The sequence below is a fragment of the Zootoca vivipara genome, chromosome 2, assembly GCF_965207765.1.
Source record: "Zootoca vivipara chromosome 2, rZooViv2.hap1.1, whole genome shotgun sequence".
Classification (NCBI taxonomy): domain Eukaryota; kingdom Metazoa; phylum Chordata; class Lepidosauria; order Squamata; family Lacertidae; genus Zootoca; species Zootoca vivipara.
The window spans coordinates 62,569,166-62,591,811 of record NC_142584.1 but is presented as its reverse complement, the minus strand read 5'-3'; the positions used below and the strand labels follow the sequence as shown (position 1 = coordinate 62,591,811).

Here is a 22,646-nt window from a genome sequence, read left to right as displayed (position 1 = left end):
TGGATGGCAAAATACTGTAAAAAGGGGGTGGGGTGAAGGGAAAGTGAAGTTGTGATTAATAGGATGGATTATTAGGATTAAAACTGGACTGCTGACTACGGAACTTGCTGGATTGGGGGGTTGGAGCCGGAAATTGGGGATGAAAGGTTAGATTGGGAATAGTTATAGTTTAAAAGTGAATTGATTTTGGAAAAAGGTGAAAATATGGAGGCTTATAGAGGGGGGAAAAATTAGGCACGGGAAGAAAAAATGGGAGTTTGATTTTTCAGTGATTTGGATATTTGGTGAAAATGATAATAGCTAAGTTTTAAAGTAGTATAAGGTATAAAGGTAATTATTTTATAGAATAAGAAACTGTTGAAGAGGATAAAAAAGGGATGAAAACCGGGGAAGGGGGGAGGTTGGGGAAGCCCACAAAATATGGTTTATTAATTATGAATGGAAAAAAGATTATTTTTGTTTTGTTTTTCCTTTTTTGTCTCTTTTTTTTCTTTTTTTCTTTTTTTTTACTCTTTTTTGGTATGAGAATAGATGGTTGGATGGACGTCTTCCTGCGTACTGCCCTGGTTTCCTGGAGCTCTCTGGTGGCAGGGGGGGGCTTTGGGGGCAGGGGAGGGGGAGGAGGACAGAAATCCAACCATAAAATGGACCATCTCTGACTGTTCACCTGCGTGGGATACTTCTGTGGCAGGGGAGGACCCATGGAGGGGGGTGGGAAGAAGGTGGAAAAGGTGTTCATGTATGTACCGTTTTTTGTAATTTGTAAAATCAATAAAAATTATGATTTAAAAAAAAAAGAGAATATGGAAATGTAACTTAAATGGTTGGAGGTGTTATTGGGCGAGACCCTCCTGTAAGTGAAAGGATAAAGCTGAGCATTCTGCAAAGGGTTTGGTCTCCTACCTTGTTGGAACCTTGGTGGTCCTGGAGGAACTTCCTGATTTGGATCAATGGGAGGCTCAGGAGTCAAAGTGTCAAACTGTTCTCGGCTGATCATATTGACCTTCTTGAAGTTCTCTACTTCTTGCTGCATTTGGGGGAGGGGGAATGACAGAGAAATGAAACACTTATATCTGGAGGTTGTATGATACATCATAATAAATAAATAAATAAATAATAATAAAGGTTATTATTCCCTGATTCGTGTTTCTCCCCTCCCCACCCACCCCCCCAGGAAATGGCAAATCACGGGCTACATGTATTAAAGAACAATGCACCAGTTTCAAGTGTGACAAAACCTACAAGTCAGTCCACTAGATGGTTGCAACCCTTAAAAAAAATCTGATGAAACAGCACAAAACTTCTTCTGAGGCAAAGCTTTCTTCATCAGGAGGCAAAGCTTTCATTAACAATCTCTTATTTGTTTGTTTGATTTAAGCTTGTATTTGTACATGCTCTTTTCTTATAATTTCTAACTAAACAAGAGTAAACCAAAGTAAAAAATCCAATAAACTAAATTGCAATAAACTAAATTATATGAAAACAGACTTCCTGTCATTTCCCGATGTACTGGTAAGTTACATTTACAACACTGAATGTACTTATACTTCTTACCTTACTCTTACTACTCTTACACTTTTTGAGACCACTTCTGAGTTGCAGCAACTTGTGCGTGCTTTGAATGAGCACAAAACAAGCCACTGCCTGTAGGAGGATTCATTACAACTCAGAAATACAGGAAACCCCCCCCCCCCAAAAATGTGCAGTTTGGCAAGCACAACCAAGCCAGAACAGGTATGGAGATGGTAGACAGATTTTTATTTTCGTAAAAGGACCACACATCCTAGCCCTCCCTCCCGCTGTTATTTCTACTACTACTACTCTATTTGCAGCTCACTTCCAGTATCACACCCTACATTTAAAGTGCAGTCATACCTTGGGTTGCAAACGTGATCTGCGTGGGAGGCACATTCGCAACCCGCAGAGCTGCGTGTGACGCGATTTGACGCTTCTGCGCATGCATGTGAGGTCATTTTGCACTTCTGCGCGTGCGCCAAAACCTGGAAGTAACCCGTCCCGTTACTTCCAGGTTCGGCACGGTCCACAACCCAAAAACACGCAACCCGCAGCATTCGTAACCCGAGGTATGACTGCACATGGCTTTGCCTAAAGAATCCCAGGAACTATAGCTTACCCCTCCCCCACAGCTCCAATTCCCAGCACCCACAACAAACTGGTTCTCAGGATTCTGCGTGGGAGAAGCCATGTGTTTTAAATGTCTGGTGTGTAGACACAGCCAGAGCCAGAACAGGGAAAGTGGGGCAAGAGCAACCATTTACGGGAAGTTGAGACAGAGGAAGAGAGATGGTTCTGCATATTTCTCTCTCATGCCTTTCATTTATAAGGAGGCCTGTAGTTAATGTGCAATTACAAATTACACTTTAGGAAACACCTTTTAGTAATTTGTAATTGCTCCACAAAGCTTCCTTAGGCTGCCACACCTAACATAATTCCTCTCTGTGAAGCATGTATAGTATGCTTGGTCCTGAACATCTTTTTGTAAAGTAAGCCCTCAGGTAGGAAATACAGATGGAATCTCTGATTTGCTGCAGCCAGCACTGAACAGTTGTAGTCCCTTCAGCAGCAACTCTACCTTCCCATCTCAAACACCTGCCACCAGAACATCCAAAGCCAGCCTTAATAAGGACTGCATATTTAAGTTGTAGGTCTATGTATACTAGCTGATCTTTGCATGCTCTCAAATGCTGCAAGAGCTCCCTCTGGGAAGCAGCTGAGTAATTACCTCTGGCAGCTCTTCATTTCTGAAAATAAGAGGCACCACAATCTGCTAGCTGGCAAGCCTGAAAGCCCTTCTACCTTAACCCCGGATTACTCAGTGGAAAAATGTTTGGCATGTGCTCAGAGGCACTGTTTCACTGAGTGAACAGAGATTCCAGAGCTAGAACGAGCAGGGTTCAAATAAAGTCTTAACAAACAAGTGGCATAAAGCTGAAAGGGGTTAAGGAGACCAAGTCCTCATCCAGTATGTGCCTATGGACTACACTCATAGAATTTTGCACCTAAAAAGTCAGCTTTTCCAAAATTCACCACCCCAAGCAAGGGAGGATGAGACAACAGCACAAGAGAAAGTCTTAAAACCAATTGCTCCAGAGAGGAAGACGAGGCAGCACATGAAAGCATTTATGAGGCATAATAGGCTGCAAGTACAACGACAATATAAAAGCTGAAAACTGGGGGCCAGTTTAAACAATACGTCATAAATGTTAGGGAGGGGAGAATATTACCTGTTTATCGTATATAAATAGAGTATTCCAAAGCATGTTAGTTTGTCAGCGATCAGAAAGCCTGCAATACCAGCATGATAACATGGCATGCAGAAGTACTGTCAATTAAGATTGTCAAAACTGCACATGTATTATTTTTCAGCAAGTCCAGAATCATGTTTAAAACTAGGCCTAAGTAACAAAAAAGCAAGGCATGGGTGTGATGCAAGGTGGAAGGAAACAATGTAGTGTGAAGACAACTTCTTACAAATAGGTGGTGGTACTTATTGTTTGGAATCCATAACCAGGGTTGTCATATATTATACATATATTGAAAAAGATACAAGAAAAGAAACTGAACAATACTTTCATAATCAAGATACAAGCATACAGGAACATAGTTAAAGACTGCTGGTTCCAATTCTATCTTCTTTCATCCGTCACTTCCACACAAAGGAAGCAGAAAAAGGTAGTACAGTGGTACCTTGGTTTACAAACACAAATGGTTCCGGAAGTCTGTACTTAACCTGAAGCGTACTTAACCTGAAGCGAACTTTCCCATTGAAAGTAATGGAAAGTGGATTAATCCGTTCCAGACAGGTCCGCGGAGTACTTAAACTGAAAATACTCAAACCGAGGCGTACTTAAACTGAGGTATGACTGTAGAGACAACTTGCATGTGAGTCATGTTCCCAGGGCAAACAAAAGCTTGTCAGATCCACTGCTTGCAATGCTCCCAACTCAGTTACATATAGGTGGGTTGGCAAGTGATTTAATACTTTTTGCGCAAGGCACAAGTAATATTATCTCATGAATTGTGAAAATGAAATCACTGTTGAACTAAAAATATGATCCGAGACACAGTACACACAACTCCTTTTCCTACCCCCTCTCAAAACACAACCAATTTTGTTTGCACTAAGGTGGTGCACCCCTGGTTCTCACCTTTATCTGAGAGTACTCCGGCTCAAACTGCTCTGTCCACAGGTCCTGCTCATAGTAGTAGAGCCCATCATTGATCACCTTAGCCAACTCTGAGCTCATCTTCGCCCTGGATGTGTGGTTGCCTGTTCTATCTCCCCCTGGATGCCGGCGCAGATAAGGGGGTGTCTGTGTTACAATCAAAATCTTATTCACGTCTCTGTCATCAATTTCGTAGTCTGAATCCTCATCTGACCAATCTGTAAAGGTGTTTTTTCGGCCATCCATCTGTTCCATCTCCTCATCAAACATGAAGTCCAGCTCCTCAGGCTCATCCTGCTCTTTCTGCTTCACTGGTGTTTTGGATTCTTCTGGTTTCTGGTATCAAAATAGATAACGCTGTTAAGACAGAAGCTGCTAGGACATTGATCACAGAAGACTTAGTCAGGGGTTCCTATGCAGCAAAACAGACAGGCAAAGGTTCAACCTCAAAACAAAGGGCAATGCCTATCAAACCAAACACACCCTGATCACATAAAGTCCAGCCCACCATAAGACCATCTTCCACCCATCATGATCCTCCAAACACAGCAACCTTTCCATCGATGCTCATCCTTCAAGCATAGCATACCAGCCTTGGGGCCTTAAAGTAGAACCTTGTACAGCTATTGAAGTTATCTTCAAGAGACATGAACCAACATCTAAACCTCACGTAATTCAATAGTACAAGTTACAGAAAAAGGATGGATGGAATTATGACGAAGTTTGTGTGCAGGAATAACTCTTTTGGGAAAGAGCAGAAACACTATCTCCCTACCCAGCATGCTTGACACAACTAAGGGGAGAAAGTGCCACACAAACGTTCTAGAACCTCTTATGTCTTCTGCCCAGCATTAAATGTGTCCATTTGTAGGTCTGACATACATGAGGATGTCAGCTAATGCAATTCACCAACTACCTTGGGTCTGATTGGAGAAGGCCTAGGCCTCTTCTTCACTTCAATCCATGCTTCAGAGTCCAAGTCTGGCAGGCTGGCAGAAAGGCCTTTGGGCATTGTCTTCAGATTACTAACTTCCTCAGTCTTCGTTGGCACAGGACTAGCAGAGCGGGGAGACCCAGGAGCAGATTCTGTAACATGGTATTTTAGTAAAAGATAAATATCTGTACATGCAGGCAACAGCCCTTTACAAAACACCCACAAGGATAAGTCCGGTGTTGTGAATAACATGTGCTTTGCAACCGAGTAGGGGTGGCAACTTTCCCCTCCCTTTACAGAGCTATCATGAACATCTGAGATGAGTGGAAGAGCTTTGACTATTTACATACTTTCTACTTAATTTGTATTAAGCACTCATGAAAAATTGGTTCTATTATATGAACCTTAGAAATTTTGCCTGAGCCTTACATAGCCCTGACTAATTATGATATTCAGTGGCTTTCCTTTCACCAGCCGAGACTCCCATTTTTCTACAGGAAAGAATGCTGGATATATAAAAAATGTTTTCACTAGCTGCCTAAAGCACAACACAGAAGGGGCCAGTCCAACCATCCTTGGGAGGGAGTTCCAAAATGAGAGTGCTACAACAACAATCAAAATGCTTGTATCTCCACCTAGCGCAGCTGCCTTGGTGCAATACACGGAAGAGACGTGCTAAAGATTACTGTAACTGATGGGCAGGTTCATACAGAAGCTGTTGAAATATCCTGGCCCCAAGCTACTTAGGGTGTTATAGTTATTAGCCAGCACCTTTAACTGGACCTAGAAATCAATTGAAAGGAAGTGCAATTTTAAAGGTTGGGAACTGCTGAGCTATAAATTCAGCTCAGATATAAGCAATTTTATTGGCAAATTATTTTGTCAACTGGCCACAGCAAGCTGCCTAAGGCTCCTCCTTATTACCTTGGGGACTAGTATTTAACATTCCCTTCACCATTTAGAACAGCTGTGCTGGCCAGTACTGTGCTCATCAGGCATACACCAAGAACAAAACAGAACACAATACCTGCTCAGCAACACACAACACACTCAATAATAAGAATGGATTTTTATTTGTACCCCACCCTCCCCGGCCGGTTAAGTGTGCAGCAACAAAAGTGTGAGGCACTTTCAAGACCTTGATCAATTATGTTTCCAAAAAACTCTCAAAGCCAGCACAAAGGGAACCAGGCATTATTTTTCTTTTAAGAATCTTTCTCCTAATGGATTGAGATCACCCATTATCTACATGACTGGATAGCAATACAGTCGTACCTTGAAAGTCAAACGGAATCAGTTCCGAAGTCCGTTTGGCTTCCAGAGCGCGGTTTCTGATTGGCTGCAGCCAATCGGAAGCTGTGGAAGCCCCGTCGGATGTTCAGCTTCCAAAAGAACGTTCGAAAACCGGAACTTCTGGGTTTCAATCGTTCAGGAGCCAAAACATTTGAGAACTAGGCTGTTTGAAACCCAAGGTACGAATGTACGCTCATTTCTGATATTATGCAGCAACAGATGTGCATGACTGAAGGCTGCAAGTTGTCTGGCTGCTTTTTATGGCACATTTTAGTATTACAGGATTACAAGAGCATATAAAAGCACTGCTTAGACCTATCTGCTACAGAACACCAACATAAAAACCAGGATGTACATATTACATGTTCAAGAAAGTCTTGATAGAATAGTGGTCAGCTTTGTGTGTACGCATTAGTTAAGTAAAGCTGAAGTTTTGCTAACCTTCAACAAGATACATAACGGTGTCCTGGTCTCAAATTCATCACCACCAACACAAATAAAACTGCTTGGATAGTTTCTAAAACACTACCAACAGACCTGTTTCCTTTTGGAAGCTTTGCCTGGGCACAAACTCTGGGCAGTTGATGAGCTGAGAGAAGTCAGTTTGTGCATAGTCTGTCATGGGAGGGCCAGGTAAAGGCCATTTCTCTGGTTCTTCCTTTCTCCTGATTTTCTGGTCCACAATCTCTACCACTTTGCTGTCTTTCAATGCCTGAAAAACAATCACTTTCAGCATTAATACTAAAGTAAGATACCCTTCTCTCTCTCTTCCTCCCACATACCCTCTCCCTACTCCCCACAGAAACATATTTAATACTGAGAATAAAGGTTCACCTTCCCTTTTCTCCAGACCATTGTTGGTTTACAAAAAAAGTTCTCCAACACCCTTGATTGTGCAGACAAAGAGAAATCCCAGCAGAAGTATGCAAATAATATCAATGCCGAACTGAACTGCAAGCCCTGTCTTACAGCTATTTAAAGCCTCAGTCTTCAAAATGCAACTGCATCCTGAAAACTGCAAGCATGCAGTTGGCAGAATGCATGAACTACCTTTTGCATAACTGCAAAGAACCCAAGTCTGCTAAGACATTTGCCACTCTGATTTGATCATCTTGCTCAGAGATATATCAGGACATGCCCAAGGGTTTGAACAGGGCATTTCATTCTTGATTGCCCAGCACTCCACTCACAAGTGGCCCAAATAAGAAACACAGGGTAATTTTTTACCTTAATTATGAGGCCAACATCTGTGGTCAAGGCCTGCACCCGATGGAAACTAGCAATTAGAGTGATGGGAAGAAAGCCTTCTGCGTCCATTTTCCGTCTCAGGAAAAAATCTCGTTCCAAGTTGTCAACACTGAAGTAGTACTCTCTGAAAACAGTAAATAGTAGACGATGAAACACACACACACACACACACACACACACACACACCAGGTAACACTTAGCAGAATAAATACCTCTGACCTCCTGAAAAGTCCACCTCTTTCTGTTTACTAATGCTTTACAAAAATAGGTAAATACCAACATTCTCTTTCAGCACTGGATGCTATGGGGAAAATTCTAGGGCCATAGCTCAAGACATGTCCACATGAATAAGTATATATTTTTATACTATATTTTCCAATATTCTTAGGCCCCTTTTCAGGATTATTTTTCCCAATATGAAATACAATAATTAAAACCACTTGAACAACAAACCAACATTTAACATAATCTAACACACATTAATACATGTATCATTTTAAAAGGTTCTAACAGAATCCTTTAATATCAACAATAAAATATAAAACAAGCAGCAGAATACTAATAAAAATATTGATTCAGCCCTGCAGAATGTAATCATTTGGGCAGAAGAAAACTCATCATTTCCTCCTTTCTTCTCTAGTTTAAACTAAAACTAGCCAAAACTAAGCTAATTCTGCATACATGAGTAGACGAAGCTGAATGACATTCTAATAAAAAATAAATAAAAACTGAAGGATGCAAATCCTGAATTCAGCTGCTTCAGGATTTGGTAAGTAGTCCAGCTTGCATGTCATGCTAACGGGCTGCCAACTTCTGAGGTCTGTGGGACATTTCTGTTTAGCTATGCAGTGCCCAGGGAGTCCAGGCTACTCCTTGAAGCAAAGCTACCAGTCTCCTCAGGAGAGTCAATCTCAATTCTACCAGGTCTCAACACATGAAAAAGAAGGTGATTCATTCTCTTCCTCTGCACATCAGGACAGCGTGCAGATACTGAAGGTGTAGGGTGCAACTTCCACCAAAAGGCAAGCTTTCCTTTTCCAGGAAGCAGGCACTACCACCACTGATTCAACAGAGGCATAAGCTGGCATAAAGTACAATGATATGTTTCTAGAGAGGCAATTTATGTCAGAGGCTGCTCACTTTTCCTGCTAGAATCTTAACTGTAAGATTAGGTGGCTATGGGGACTGCCACCACTGATTCAGAGGCCAGCAAAAATCTTGCATATTTCCAATGGGCCACCCTGTTATAAACAGTTGTGCCAGTGTACCCACTGGCACATATTTACAGGCTGTGATGAAGGTGCAAGAATCCCAATTCTATCTACTTTTACTTTGTAGAACAGCAAGAATCAGGATGAAGACCATTGTCTTTGCAAGCACAACTCCCAACTTTTAATCTAGTACAAAAAGGTATAAAACGAGCTACAACTCGTCAAAAGGCAAATACTGTTTGGTAAGCTACTCCTAGAATCAAAACCAACACTTACATCTGCCGTTTGATATAGTCCTTGAGCAACTCCTGGTCAACACTGTACAGCTCAGTGCTACTGATGTTGTCAAAATAGTAAGTGATATTACTGGTGTATTTCTGAGCACGTGAGCCATCAGAGCCATCAAATTTCCGGTAACCGTACTGATAATCAAAGTGAGCTGCAGGGGGAAAGAAGTAAAAGGTAATTTCTTAAGACCTCAACTTTTCTAAGACCATTTTTCACTCTACGCTGTCAATATCCACAGATTAGGAGAACCAGGCTTGCAGCAGCCTAATTTAGGAATTGGAAAAGGCATTGACATTTTAGTTTGGAAAGACCATTTTAAACAGAATTGCAATGCAAGATCCACAGAAAATGTGCATCTAGCACAGGTCAAGCAAAACAAAATTGCACTATACGTATAATAACAGAGGTTCACAACTGGCCACTTCTTGAATGACCACCATATTATATTTGCATTACATATTTAAGAATCTACAAAAAGTCTGCTTTCTTAGTGTAGTAGCTTTTTAGTTCAAAATACTCAGTTTACTAGTATGGTTGCATTTCCAGTGGCAATAAGTTTACACCAAAATTACATAAACAAGAACAATGCTCTTTAATGGTACATTTATTTTAGTGCATCTACTCAAACTGTGCTGAGTCTAGCCAAAACATGTGCAAGTTGTCCCCTAGCAATTGATATTCCAAGTGGGAGAAGAAATAACTATAGCATCAACCACATCCTATACACAAAGCCACAATTATGAAAAATATTACAGTCTTATACGTACAGCGAGTACCTCCTCTTCCTCGCCCTCTCCCTCGTCCCCGACCACGGCCTCTGCCCCGGAAGGAACCACGCACAGTGGCTCCCTCACTCTTAACACTAGAGGTTTCATCCTGGTCAGGCCAGTTTCGTTCATGTTTGTTATCCAGATGCCAACCTGCAAGAGAATGTTAGAGATGAGCATACCCCTAAGAGCTGTGAAATAAGCAGATGTCAAGGAAATAAGCAGCTATCTTATTTTTAAACGACATCTGAAGGCAGCCCTGTTTAGGGAAGTTTTAAATATTTAATGCTGTATTGTTTTAACACTCGATTGGGAGCCGCCCAGAGTGGCTGGAGAGACTCAGCCGGATGGGCGGGGTACAAATAAGTTGTTGTTGTTGTTGTTGTTGTTGTTGTTGTTGTTGTTAATAATGATATACTTGGGAGATGTTGGTTGAATCATGGAGGGCTGGTGGATTCTATCTCCCTCATACACATTATGCAGACAATGACAGAGGCTTAGCCAGAGAACAAACCAGTTCCTTGCATGAAGTACACAAGAATTCAGCTGGGATATTATTTTGATTTTTTAAAAAGAGGCAACTCCACCACTCAGAAGTATCAGTAGCATGCATGCATCTACTTGTAAGGGAACTCCCAGTCAAACTGCTAAGCCTTTGAGACTATGCTGCAGCCCACATGGAAATTAGAAGCCTACCCAATGAAAGAGCTGAAGGAACATGACAGCCTGAGCATTATGAAAAATACAATAAAAAAATACATTACCAAAAATACCTTTTGAGTCACTTCGGTTGTTGGAAGGGTGCCGGTGCTGCTCATTCTGTCTGTTGTTGCGAGAAGCTGTTTTGTCTCTTGGTACCTCAGACTTCATGTCTATTTGCAGAGGGACCCATTTGTGTCTGCTGCCTGCAAGGCATCAAGGAACGACTGTTACAAATCTTTACGAGGAAGTACAAAACATCTCACCCAGGAAGGCACAAGGAGAGAAGGCACATCATTCAGGTCTTCGTAACTGACCTTAACTAGCAAAAAGTGTTAAGAATATAATAGAAGCACGGCCAGATCATACCTTGGACATACCATAGATCAGCCTTTACCAACATGGTGCTCTTCAGAAGTTGGGACCACAACTCCCATCAGTCCCAGTTAGCACAGCTGTGCTGGCTGGGCCTGATAACAGTTGTAATCCAAAGCATCTGGAGGGCACCAGCTTGATGAAGTCCCCGAGATCCCAGACCACCGTGCTTCAGCACTTTCAAATAGTTTCTTCTCACCCTTCTTCTTCTGAGCTGATTTCTGGTTGTCATCATCGCCATTCTTCTCCTCCCCCGATTCATCTGACCGGGCTTTCATGTTCTCTTTACCATCGCTCCCTTCCCCTTTCTCCTGCTCCTTCATGTTTTTCTTAATAGGAAGCTTCCGAAGAGATTGAGGCTTGTGTGGCAGCTGCTGAAAATGACAATCAGACATGCAAGCTGAGAATCAAAATGGCGGTTTAGCAAAGGTGGATCACAACTGACACAGCAAGTTCATTCAGCTGCCTTATGCGCTCATAATCACACTTGCATTCACAATCAGTCTTATGAGCCCACCTGAAGAGTCTAGAAACCAAGAACAACTGCTTACCCTCAAGAGAGAGCTCTGATTCATGAGCAGTAACTTCTTGATAAAGCACTTCAAGCCAAAGTAGTTATTACATAGTTATACAGGAGCAGCATGTTCCGAAGTTAATAAGGTTACAAGAGCAAGACTTTAGTCAAATTAGAAGGCAAGTGTGTACTTCAGGCACATGCACTGCAGAATGAGTCCCAATGATTTCTGAATCTACAGAAACCAGACATGGTATATTTGGTGAATGAAGACAGGGCAGGACACCAGACCCAGAGAAGGGGCTAGCTGACAAGAGGTAATGATGCTGGAAAGCTATTGCCAAAGGGGAGGGAAGCCCCAAAATAGAAGTATGCTTTAAGCATTTCTGCATCTGCGCTGTGAACGTATTTGAGTGCTTATTCCACCCACCATAAAGCCATACAGCAGACAAGGCACTGGCTCTAGAAGCCTGGCTTGGTGCTAACCAGCCCACCTGCTTCACCCCCTTGTAAGAACAATCCCAGGTTTGCCTGAGGACTTGGTAAATTTACCTTCTCTGTTGTGGCCAGATTTTAGAATGGGCTCCAAGCTGATGTCCCAGAATAGCACCGCTGAGCTAGGGAGCATAGTGGGCAGGGAAACCCTAAAAGGAAATCATCTGCTTGGGATCTGTAATGAGCTATTTCTGGCTTTCTCCTAAGCAGAGATTTAGCACCCCCAAAAAGTGTTGCTCAAACTGAACTCTCAGCAATATGGTGGGAAACAACAGACTCTGTGTTGCAGTATGAATTATCTTGTTTCCACACTTCTTCACCCCTTCAAACACTCACCCATGCATACATCTTTAGGCATATTTGACCAAATACACTCATGGTAGGGAATATCACTTTAATTTATGACATCATTGTACACCACATGAAAGTAACAGTAAGAATGTAGACAGGTAAAATTGAACATAAACACATTTTTGCATATGTGTGCACGTGTGGAGTTTTTTTTGTTTTGTAAAAGTAAGTATATTCTTGTCTTCCTTCAATTTAATCTTTAAAAATATAGCACTTTTTTCTTTTAAAGGAGATGAACTTCAATATTTTTAGTAAGTATACTTTGTGGTTGCTCAAATAGCTCAATGCTGTAGGGTTTGCGACAATAAGGAAGCACTCAGCAGGAAGAGTGCAACTAAGAAGGGGATGGAATGTGACTCCTAGAAAATCCTAGCTTACCTGATAGGTAAACTAATTCTTCTCTCTTTTTTAACTGTATCAGTGGCAGGTGAATTGGAATTTATACCACAATTTGCACCCTACTTCCTCCCTGATGCTTCCATTTTGTTTTTAAACAAATTGTTAGGAATATTTATATGCCACCCAATAACCAAGTTATCTGGGCAGCTTATCAGCACCAAACTAAAGTTCAAGGAGAAAATGCAGAAAATTGGTCCACCTGCAAAACCAAACTGAAAATCATTTTCAAGGACTAAGAAGAACTAGATAAATAAATCCTGTGGAAAGAATGGGAAGTACCCTGGGGGGGGGGCCACACCCTTTAATCTTTGTCATTTTATACAAAGCACCATTTTGCAATTCTGCTATCACAACACCAGCCAAAGGACAGTTGGCTTTCTCTGCTTAATAGAAGCAGAGACAGTGGTAAATTCCCAGCAATTGAGAATCTGGTATTGAAAAGTGACACTTTGCCCACTAACAAAGGGTTATTCTTTAACCTGTTTTGTAACTGATTTGCTGCAATTTTTTAATTAAAAAAACCAAAACCTTCAGTGAGTAGGCATAAATACCTCTACAATCAACAGAGCAATTGGAATGAATTCAAAATGTTCTCTTTTCCTTCTTTTAAGTTAAAAACACAGGTCATTTCTCTAACCATTAAAAAAACCAAACCCATCAAGTTCAAGGCATTCAACCTCATCCTCAGTCACTACAGGATTTGAAAGAAGAAAAAAACTAGGATGTTTACACAGGCCATGTTTCACCTTGCATCACCTGTGCACTTCAGGAAAAAATTCTGATCTGTTTCCATTGTATTTTTTCTTCAATCCACGTCTGAGTTTCCAAGTCACTCCATATAAAATGAAGCTCTGTAGGCCAATTAACTATCATGGGAAATCTAAACATGGAAATACCCCCCCCTTTTGACCAAGTTGATGAAATTTACAGATGCAAGAGCTCCTCCAGTGCAGATTAGGCCTGCTAAGTTGCAGACAAACAGGTCCACAGCCTGGGGGGGGGGGAGGAGGCTCTACAAGGTAGTCATAATCCTTTAAGAGGGAGTAGGGAAGTTTGTTTCTTGCTCTTTCTTATCTTAAAATAATTAAGAAGTGTTTGAGTGGTATATATTCTTCCTTGTACATTTTTTTTAAAAAAACATTTGCAGCTTCCCACTGGCCTTAGGCTTTACTACCCTGGCCTGGGTAACAAATATCAAACATGTTTGATGGTGCGCCTCACAGTTCTATCCTGTCTTTCATGCTATCTAATGTCTGTATAAAGCAATGGGTGAGTGGGGGGGAGCCATTCAGAAGTTTGGGCTGAGTTGTCATTTGTTTGTGGAGTAATATGACGCTCCACTTTCTTTTCCATCTATCCAACCTAGGGAGGTTGTGGAACTTCTGAGCCAATGCTTGAAGACCTTTTGAGGATGGATGAGGAAGAAGACTGAGCAGCAGCTTAATCCAAACAAGATGGAGGTCTTATGGGTAGGAGATCTGGCAATCTTGAATAGAGGTGTTCAACCTGTCCATGATGAGATTGCACTCCTCCTAAAGAATCAAGTTCCCAGCTTGGGGGTGGTGCTGGATTCCTTTCTGAAGGCGAGGTATAGGTCCTGATGGTACTCAGGAATACCTTTCACCAGCTTAGTCCGGTACACCAACTGTGGCCCTATATGGAGAGATCAGACTTCACCTCATTTATCCACCCATATGATATATGGGTTGGACTACTGTAATGTGTCCTACATACAGAAGTGCCTTTGAAGACAGCACAGGTGCTTCAACTAGTATGGGATGTGGTTGTCCAGGGGGGTCAGAAAACCAGAACCCATTATACCAATTTTGTATTAGATGAACTGGTTACCAGTGCATTTCCAGCCCCAATAAAAAATGCTAGCCACCACCTTAAAGCCCTGAATGACTTAGGTTCAGGTTACATAAACAATTGCCTTTACCTCCCAGGAACTGTTGGTTACTGAAATAATTTTGTATTAGTATAAAGCCCGCTTCCACAATGCTAATTCATTTTAAGCACAACAATGTAATCTGCTTTACATACTTCTACCTCTTTCCATCAACTCTGGATATTGTATGTGTTTATCTATCTGTCTGTACATTAAATCACCATTTTAATTGAGCTTTCATAACTATGTGATTTATTGTGTCCAATAAACACTCTCAAACAGGAAATTGAGGGAACACCTATCTTTGGAGGCAATTAAGGTACCATTCCCCCCCAAACCCCGATTTTTCTCAATTTTCATTGTATTAGGTGTAAGGGGACATAGTTCTTACCACCGTGTTACTTCCCTTTCAACACACACACATATAAAATAATCTTAAGGGATCCCTTACTCTATATATACTTTTTTTAAAAAATTCTCAGCTTTTATTTAACTGGCAGGATTTAAGGAGACTAAATAGAAACTACATTTATAGAAGGGTGCAAATGTTAACCTGATGCACTGCAAAAATTTAAGCCTAAAGTTATTCTGGGTTGTATCCCACTAAATCACTGCAACACAAATTTCCCTTCCTCTCCTCCCCCTGCATCATCCCCAAATCTGTTCTAGAGGGATGAGGGAACCACCAAGAGTAGTTTTGGGGCTGTGTGAACACACAGAGAATAGGAGGTTCCACTGTGCAAGAAGTTGTTCTGCTCACACAATCACTTAGTTGGATATAACTCTGACTCTAAAAACCTTTTTTTAAAAAACCTTACTTCTAAACTAGACAAACTTTCACAGTGGTGCCTAGGCATAAGAAAAATATATATCAAGGCTGCAATTCAACACAGTTACCTAAAGTAGGTCTCATTTAACTTAATGGGACTTCCTGCTCAGTAGACATGAATAGGATTGTAATGCTACCATCATAGCAAGCCACTTCACTACAAGGAAAATTCTGTGCTTCTGCACAGAACACTATTTGCTCAGAAACCCTAGTCATCCACAATCATGCCAAAGAACAGAAGCACCTTCCTTCTCAAGTCAGAATGGGTGTTTTACCTGGACACTCTTGTGAGCTATTTCTCCTGGCGTTGGCCAGTTTGTGGCATCCCCAAAGTCACCAACCTAGTAAGACAAGCAAGAGATATCAAATCAACAGAGTATCATATAGGAAGGAGTTCCCCTTTGTAAAACTGCAATATTTCTCCAGTAGAACTTTTCACCTCTTTTAAAAATCCACATTAAGCACCTACTATTTCTGTCCTTTTTCATGATGAACAACATTTCAGATTTCAAATGCCATGACAGAGTACAGTAAATGGGCAGCGCCTAATCTTACATTCACTAGAGCAGGGGTAGCTAGCATGAAGCTCTTGAGGCGTTGTTGGACTACAGCTCCCCCCATCCCTGACAATTGGTTATGTTGGCTGGGCTGATGGAAGCTGCAATCCATCTTTGGAAGGCAACCCATTCTCTAGAGGCCCATTCATCTTTGACTTTGTTACCCTGTGACACCAATTGGCAGAGAGAGTAATTCTTAAGACTATTTATATCAAGTGTTTTGTGCAATACAAATGTACACAAGCATTTAGAATTAAAACTGCAAAACACCTTTTAAAAAGAGCATTGCTGGGTACATTTAACCTGCTTTCTTTAAATTCTTGTTCTCGTCTTCTGAACTGTTCCTGACACATTTCAATGCTGCAATTTCCACAGTCTTGTGATGCACCACTGATTTGTTCCTCCTTAAAATGCAATGGAAGGAGGGGCTTCAACTCAGTTTCAGCAATTAAGACATGACTAAATGTTGTCATTGCAAACACAGTGCCACCTAGTGAACATTGTTTACACTAGCAACACAGTGCTACGAAAGGTTGGGGCGATAATTAATTCTGGGGGTGTGGCTAGCCATTCTCATAAAACACATACAGTATTTTGAAACAACTGCATTGGTTGCTGATTATCTTCTGGGCCTAATTTAAGGTGCTTATGGCAAGATTCAAAGTTCTAAATGACTTGGGCTCAAATGATCTGAAAATACACTTCATCTCATACCAACTGGCTTGGTCCTTAAAAGCTTCTGGGGGACCCTTTTGGGAGCTTCCACACCCAATGAGGTCTATGGTAACCAATATGTATGGAATTACATCCTCTCTGAGTTGTGTCTCACCTCAACACAGTTTTCTTTTAAATGGCAACTGAAGATGCACCTTTTCATCCTGGCCTTTGGGGAGAGATGAGGTGCATTTGGTATTGCTAGCACTTCATTTTTCTGTTGTTGCTGCTCCGTGGCTTTATTGCTCTGTGACTGTAGTCCAGATTATATGGTTGTTGCTGTATTTTATGTTAAATTTTGTTTTCATATGCATTTTTCACACCTTTAAAACTCAGTGGAGGGCATATTTTCAAATGTTGAAAATAAACAAAAAAAATTAAATAAATGAACAGAAATAGTGATGTTTGGGGTTTAAATGGCAAGAATATCATACATACAATAAGGGGAAATCTCAAAAGCTAATCCTGATCGATTTGGCCCACATTTCTTGCCTTGTAAGGATACTTCAGTTGGGGCCTAAAAGCAGTTTCACATATTTTAAAGGTAAAAATAAAGGGACCCCTGACCATTGTCCAGTCGCTGAGGACTCTAGGGTTGCGGCGCTCATCTCGCTTTACTGGCCAAGGGAACCGGCGTACAGCTTCCACGTCATGTGGCCAGCATGACTAAGCCGCTTCTAGTGAACCAGAGCAGCGCACAGAAACAGTTTACCTTTCCGCCGGAGCGGTACCTATTTATCTACTTGCACTTTGACATGCTTTCGAACTGCGAGGTTGGCAGGAGCAGGGGCTGAGCAACGGAAGCTCACCCCGTCGCGGAGATTCGAACTGCCGACCTTCTGATCGGTAAGCCCTAGGCTCTGTGGTTTAATCCACAGTGCCACCTGTGATGCCAAAAGCAGATATGCAAGTGCCTCACACATATCCCTTTGTGTGCATTTCAGCAAATACACACAAGCTCAACAGATGCACATGCAAGGAGCATTTGTATCTTCTCCTGGAACAATACCAGCTGCCCTGGAATAATTAAGTGGATCTCCAAGTCATTTGCGCATCTGTTTCTCCGCACTGTCTGCAACATGCAACATCACCTTAAGATAAAACAGACTTATGCAACAGGTTTGCTTTTTTAAAAAGGGTTGACTTTATTCTTCTTATGTGGGTGGGGGTATGTGATGTGGAAAGAGAAGCAGGTTTGAGCAAGGACAGATGCTGCTTCCGAAGTAAGTATGGGAAGAAGGAATTCAGGCACCAGAAAAAGGAGGAAATAGCAAACAGTGATATCCTTAGAAGATAGGGGAAGTTGCATGACACTGTACAATGGATTAATCTTACATGGGGAAGATTTTGCTATCCTTACACATGACACGGCAATTTTTTGTTTTGTAAAATTGGCTGCATAAAGTTAACCATCCAGCTCTCTCCCTTACTGAGCCAAGGTTGCTTGCTGCATTACTGCCATTATGTTTTCAAACAGTAATATTTTATTCATTAAACATCACAGTCTATACCTAGGAATACCGGGTGGCACATAAATGTTATGTTATAATTCAATGAACTTTGCCATGACTGACTGATCTTCAATTAGCAGAGCCTTTTGATTTGCAAGCACATCTTGAGCTTTGCCCTCTAGCAGAGCCTGTGACTGCAGATCAAATCAATGGCATATCCTGCTTCCAGCTATTTTCATTTTCTAACCCTTGATATTCCATTGAGATTTCTTCTGATCTAGCCTGAAGTATATCACCTTAAAGACCTCTCTAAAGTTTGGAACAGAACCTGCATGTAAGGTGTCAAGTCCCCTAAAAAACTACATATAAAGTAAGCAAAAAGGTTGCAGAGAGGGCAAATGAAGCTGGACAAGAACAACACAAGAGCACACTTTTAGGAAGGAAGGCATTTCATTAATAATGAAACTTTATTGCCTACAACCCATAGCAAACATACACAGGAAACTACTTTTGTTATACAAGGGAAACTATTTTTGTTATTAATTTGTTATCACAAAGAGTGCCCCCTGCAACAAAATGTTGCACGGCATCTCTGGTGTGTGTGCCTGAGGGAACAATTTAAGTAGTCACACCCCATCTTTTGCTTTAATGGGGAATTGGATAAATTAATGGTGGGATGAAGTTAAACATAGCTACTAGTGTTGTTGGCCTCCAGGACCAAACATTGCATTCAACACCAGGAATGTGCTATTGCCCTCACATCTTGCTTGTGAACATACCATAAACATCTAGTTTGCCATTGTGCAGAACAGGATGAGTCTCTGGTCTGATTCAACAGGTCTGTTCTTATGATGCAGTCTCTAGTGCCCAGAAAAAAATAGCGCATAAACCCAAGCCTACTTGGTACAGGTATAGTAGCTAAAACCAGACATGCAACTTCAGTTTTTCTGCAAACATCAGTTTTTCTGATGTGCAGCATTGCAGACTGAAGCATTTTTACCATGGACTAAAACTGCTCCATGGGCACCAAGTGTAGCAGAAGGCAACCTATTATATTCAAGGAATAAACAGCAGAGAAGCCCAGAGGGTTAAAGAAACCAGCCAATGATGGAGGGTGGGAAGGATATGGGCATAACTTCCCAAAAAGAGTTAACAGGAGTTGTTTGTTACCAAACCAGTAACAGGCAAATTGAGTCAAAGCTGAAAAAGTATTTGCAAAAGGCTTTCCAGATAAATCTCCTATCGTACGACAGAATCATCCATTCAACCAGCAGCTGCACACAGATTAAGCCATGTACTTGCAGACCACTGAGTGCCACAAGCACAGAACAGGTGCACATGTACTGATGGTGCAGGAGCAAGGAAAGCCGAAGAACAGATATACTAAAAAGGTGCTGATCATGAAAGTTAGAACTGGAAACAAAAAATAAAGACCCCTAAACCTACCTTCAAGTTTTGTCAAGAAACCACAAGTAAGACAGCTCTGAGAACCACCGTTAACCCACATAATAAAGCTGAAACAGTCCCACAAATTCATTCTGATACACAACTTTGGAGTATTCACAAATATGAACACTAGTACTTGCCTTGCTTCCTTTACGTTGCCTTGGATTTGCAGCTTTCACCACCTTGGCTGGGGTTGAATGCTCTAGTGAGAGGGAAGAAAAGCCAAAAAATTAATATTCTAAGTTGGTCACTGAAGCGGTTTTTAGTCCCTATTGTATCACTCCATGCAATCACACTTAACATTCATCTACCTTCCAAGGAACGACCAGGTCAGTCTCTTAAGAAAATCAAGTCTCTTTTCCATAACTACTGGGAAGATCAGTAGATTGAAACATGATATTCAAGTTCAATATGTAGAGCCATGACTCTACTGAGATTTCCCCCCTTCTTAATAGATTGCTCTAAGCACTCTGTACCCAGAAAATGCATAATGTTCCATCTGAGAGTAAATGGACAGCATTTATCTTCAAATAGTTCTCACCCACCCATGGGCAATATCTTAGTTTTCAAGCCTGGCATGAAGAGAAGTTATTACCGGCTAGAACTGGCTCCCAAGGCCAGGCTGTGAACCTGCTGTGTCCATTCACTGCAAAGGAAGGAAAATGCCAACTCTTGGGAGGAAGTACTGTCTACTACCTAGGAGTGGGCAGGAGTAGGCAGTGCTTCCTACTTTCTCTTAATTCTTTCTTCAGAGGAGCCTGCCCCCTAGTGGAGGGTGTGACAGAGCATCCCAGTGGCTGGACAATGCCAAATTGGGAGGTTACCTTTATTTCACTAGTAAAATAACCCATGAGACCAAGAATTTAAATCCCCTAAAGATGCCGAATACCACAGCAGCAACAACAAAATGTACCAGAAGCAACTAACTATAAATCAAAATCTCAAAATAAGAAGGCTTCCCCACCAAAGCAGGGCAAAAGCTAGCTGTGTAGTAGCAAGAAAACAGCAAGTTGCAGAGTACTCTCCCAAACTCTGCTGCCAGCTTCTATTGTATTCCCTTAGTACAGTATGGTTTTCCCAGTATTTGGGTTGTGTATGGATCTACAGAACTACACCCTTATGCAGGGAGCATACAGTTTTGCTTTGTTCATCCAACCGGGGGGGGGGGGGAAGGTTGGTAAGCAGCTTACTGTGGGCCCACCACTTTTTTGTGGATTGGCAACCAATGCTGAGAAAGATTTTAGGCACAATAATACGAGAGAGTCTCTCCTGAACTTTGCTAGTAGCACAAAATCACCATTGCTGTAAGAATCCTAGTACGGTATGCAACATGTGCTAATGAAGGGATAGCGTATAGACTGCCAACATTATCCATAATATGCACCTCATGGATGGAAGGCAATTTTTTAAAGTGAAAAAAGGAACACACTTCCAGGCTTTTCAAAAGCAGGGTGTCAGCTAAAAGATCTGAATAAGCATAGATACTTAACGCTACTAAAAATTACATTGTTGAGCAGAAATGATTCTATTATTGTATGCATGAAATGAGACCATAGCTGAGGAACATCACTCCTGTGTTTCTTAGTGATTGGTTATGGCCCTGGAACTGGAAGCAGGGAAGGCAAATTTGAGAAGGGCATGCAAGTGGGGAGGCTGGCACTGGCTTTTTGTTCAGTATCCTGATACCCTTCAAAGCACTCAAATTAAAGCCAGCTCTATTGCTATATCCAGCACATCCAACCATAAAGGGATTTTTTTTTGGCCAGGGGGTGTATGGTGATTAAAATGTCCACACAGCAGATTTCAGCAACCCCATGTAACATGGACAACTCCCGCCAATTTTAACCTGCAACAAATCAACTAAATCAGAAAAGACCAGTGCATGAAAAATAAATTGTTATTTTGACTTTGTACCATACAAAAGTCTCTGGTTACAGATCAGGAACAGCTATATGCAGTACTGCTACTGGGAGAACCTTACTGTAGAGGGAGAAAGAATGCTAAAACCCACAGCTGAACAATTCCTTCAATGGAGCAATAAAAGTACTGCCCAACTATGGATTTTGGAGGGTTTGTTTCTTACAGACTAACACCGCTACCGTTGCTCATTTTTTTCACTGCAGTGTTACTGTTCATTTAAAAGTTGTTTACAACATAAAACTTGATACTGTAGTAATTTTCATGGCTTTGTTTTATACAAATTCAGCATACCGTATATAGCTTTTCCTTCCACGACATGTTTATGTGGATTTTCATAGGTAGCTAGGAAAGTGCTACTCTACACATGCAGACACAGTTATACTAATTAAAGTTCATTAACATTTCCACTGTCAATACTGTCTTCCTGCCACATGTGCCTGTTTCTAAACTATGTGAGTATCTCTGAAGGTTAAAGTACAGAGCAAATCAATCCACCTCATGGATTACAGAAAAAAAGTTCACGATTGAAGGAAAATCTGCTTTTTGATCCCAAAGAACACAGAACCCTGAGAGCTAGCGAAGGAGCAAACCTCCAATTAACATGCCACAAAGTGACCTAGAGGAACAACTAATTTCCCTTAAAAATGAAAAGGCTAAGTAACAGTCCCGGTTCAAAACAAGAGAAAAAGCAGAAGGCACTCAGAACCAGCCACAGTCATCCTGGCAAACTATTTCACAAAAATAGAACGGGGCACTGCCACACGAGACTCTGGATGATCCTAAATGATATTTTAACATGCAGGGATTTATTCACAACAAGCTGAGGCAGCAAAAATTCAAACATGATGGCATTGCTGGGTGGATGGAAAAAACGTTCCAAAGGTTGGTTTCTAAGGGTGGCCACTTCCAACAACACTGCTGAGGATCACTTTCTAGGAAGTGTTAAAAAAAATGGGCAAGTTTTCCTAGTCTGTCAAGAACAATGTAGAGCTTCTTTCCAAAAGCAGACCAAGCTGAAGCGGCAATGACAGGAGCAATCAACCATCCACCCTCAAAAATCATAGAATTAAACAGTCTTCT

The 22,646-nt window shown here is 41.4% G+C and overlaps 1 protein-coding gene across 6 annotated transcripts in view; it reads right to left on the bottom strand.

The window, feature by feature from the left end:
• The window catches only part of LARP1 (La ribonucleoprotein 1, translational regulator), a 106,390-nt gene that overhangs the window by 11,778 nt on the left and 71,966 nt on the right, over positions 1–22,646 (bottom strand). For 2 of the 6 annotated variants that reach the window (XM_060271625.2, XM_060271623.2), the window contains exons 2-12: positions 19,787–19,848; positions 15,754–15,819; positions 11,202–11,376; positions 10,693–10,833; positions 9,929–10,081; positions 9,150–9,312; positions 7,642–7,786; positions 6,952–7,126; positions 5,104–5,273; positions 4,170–4,523; positions 904–1,027 (exon numbers count right to left, since the gene is read on the bottom strand). In XM_060271625.2, coding sequence (XP_060127608.1) covers positions 904–1,027; positions 4,170–4,523; positions 5,104–5,273; positions 6,952–7,126; positions 7,642–7,786; positions 9,150–9,312; positions 9,929–10,081; positions 10,693–10,833; positions 11,202–11,325 — 1,549 coding nt within the window. In that variant the 5' untranslated portion in view covers positions 11,326–11,376; positions 15,754–15,819; positions 19,787–19,848. The remainder of the gene's footprint in view (positions 1–903; positions 1,028–4,169; positions 4,524–5,103; positions 5,274–6,951; positions 7,127–7,641; positions 7,787–9,149; positions 9,313–9,928; positions 10,082–10,692; positions 10,834–11,201; positions 11,377–15,753; positions 15,820–19,786; positions 19,849–22,646) is intronic. The other 4 variants (XM_035105726.3, XM_088662033.1, XM_035105727.3 and 1 more) reach the window with 3 other exon arrangements.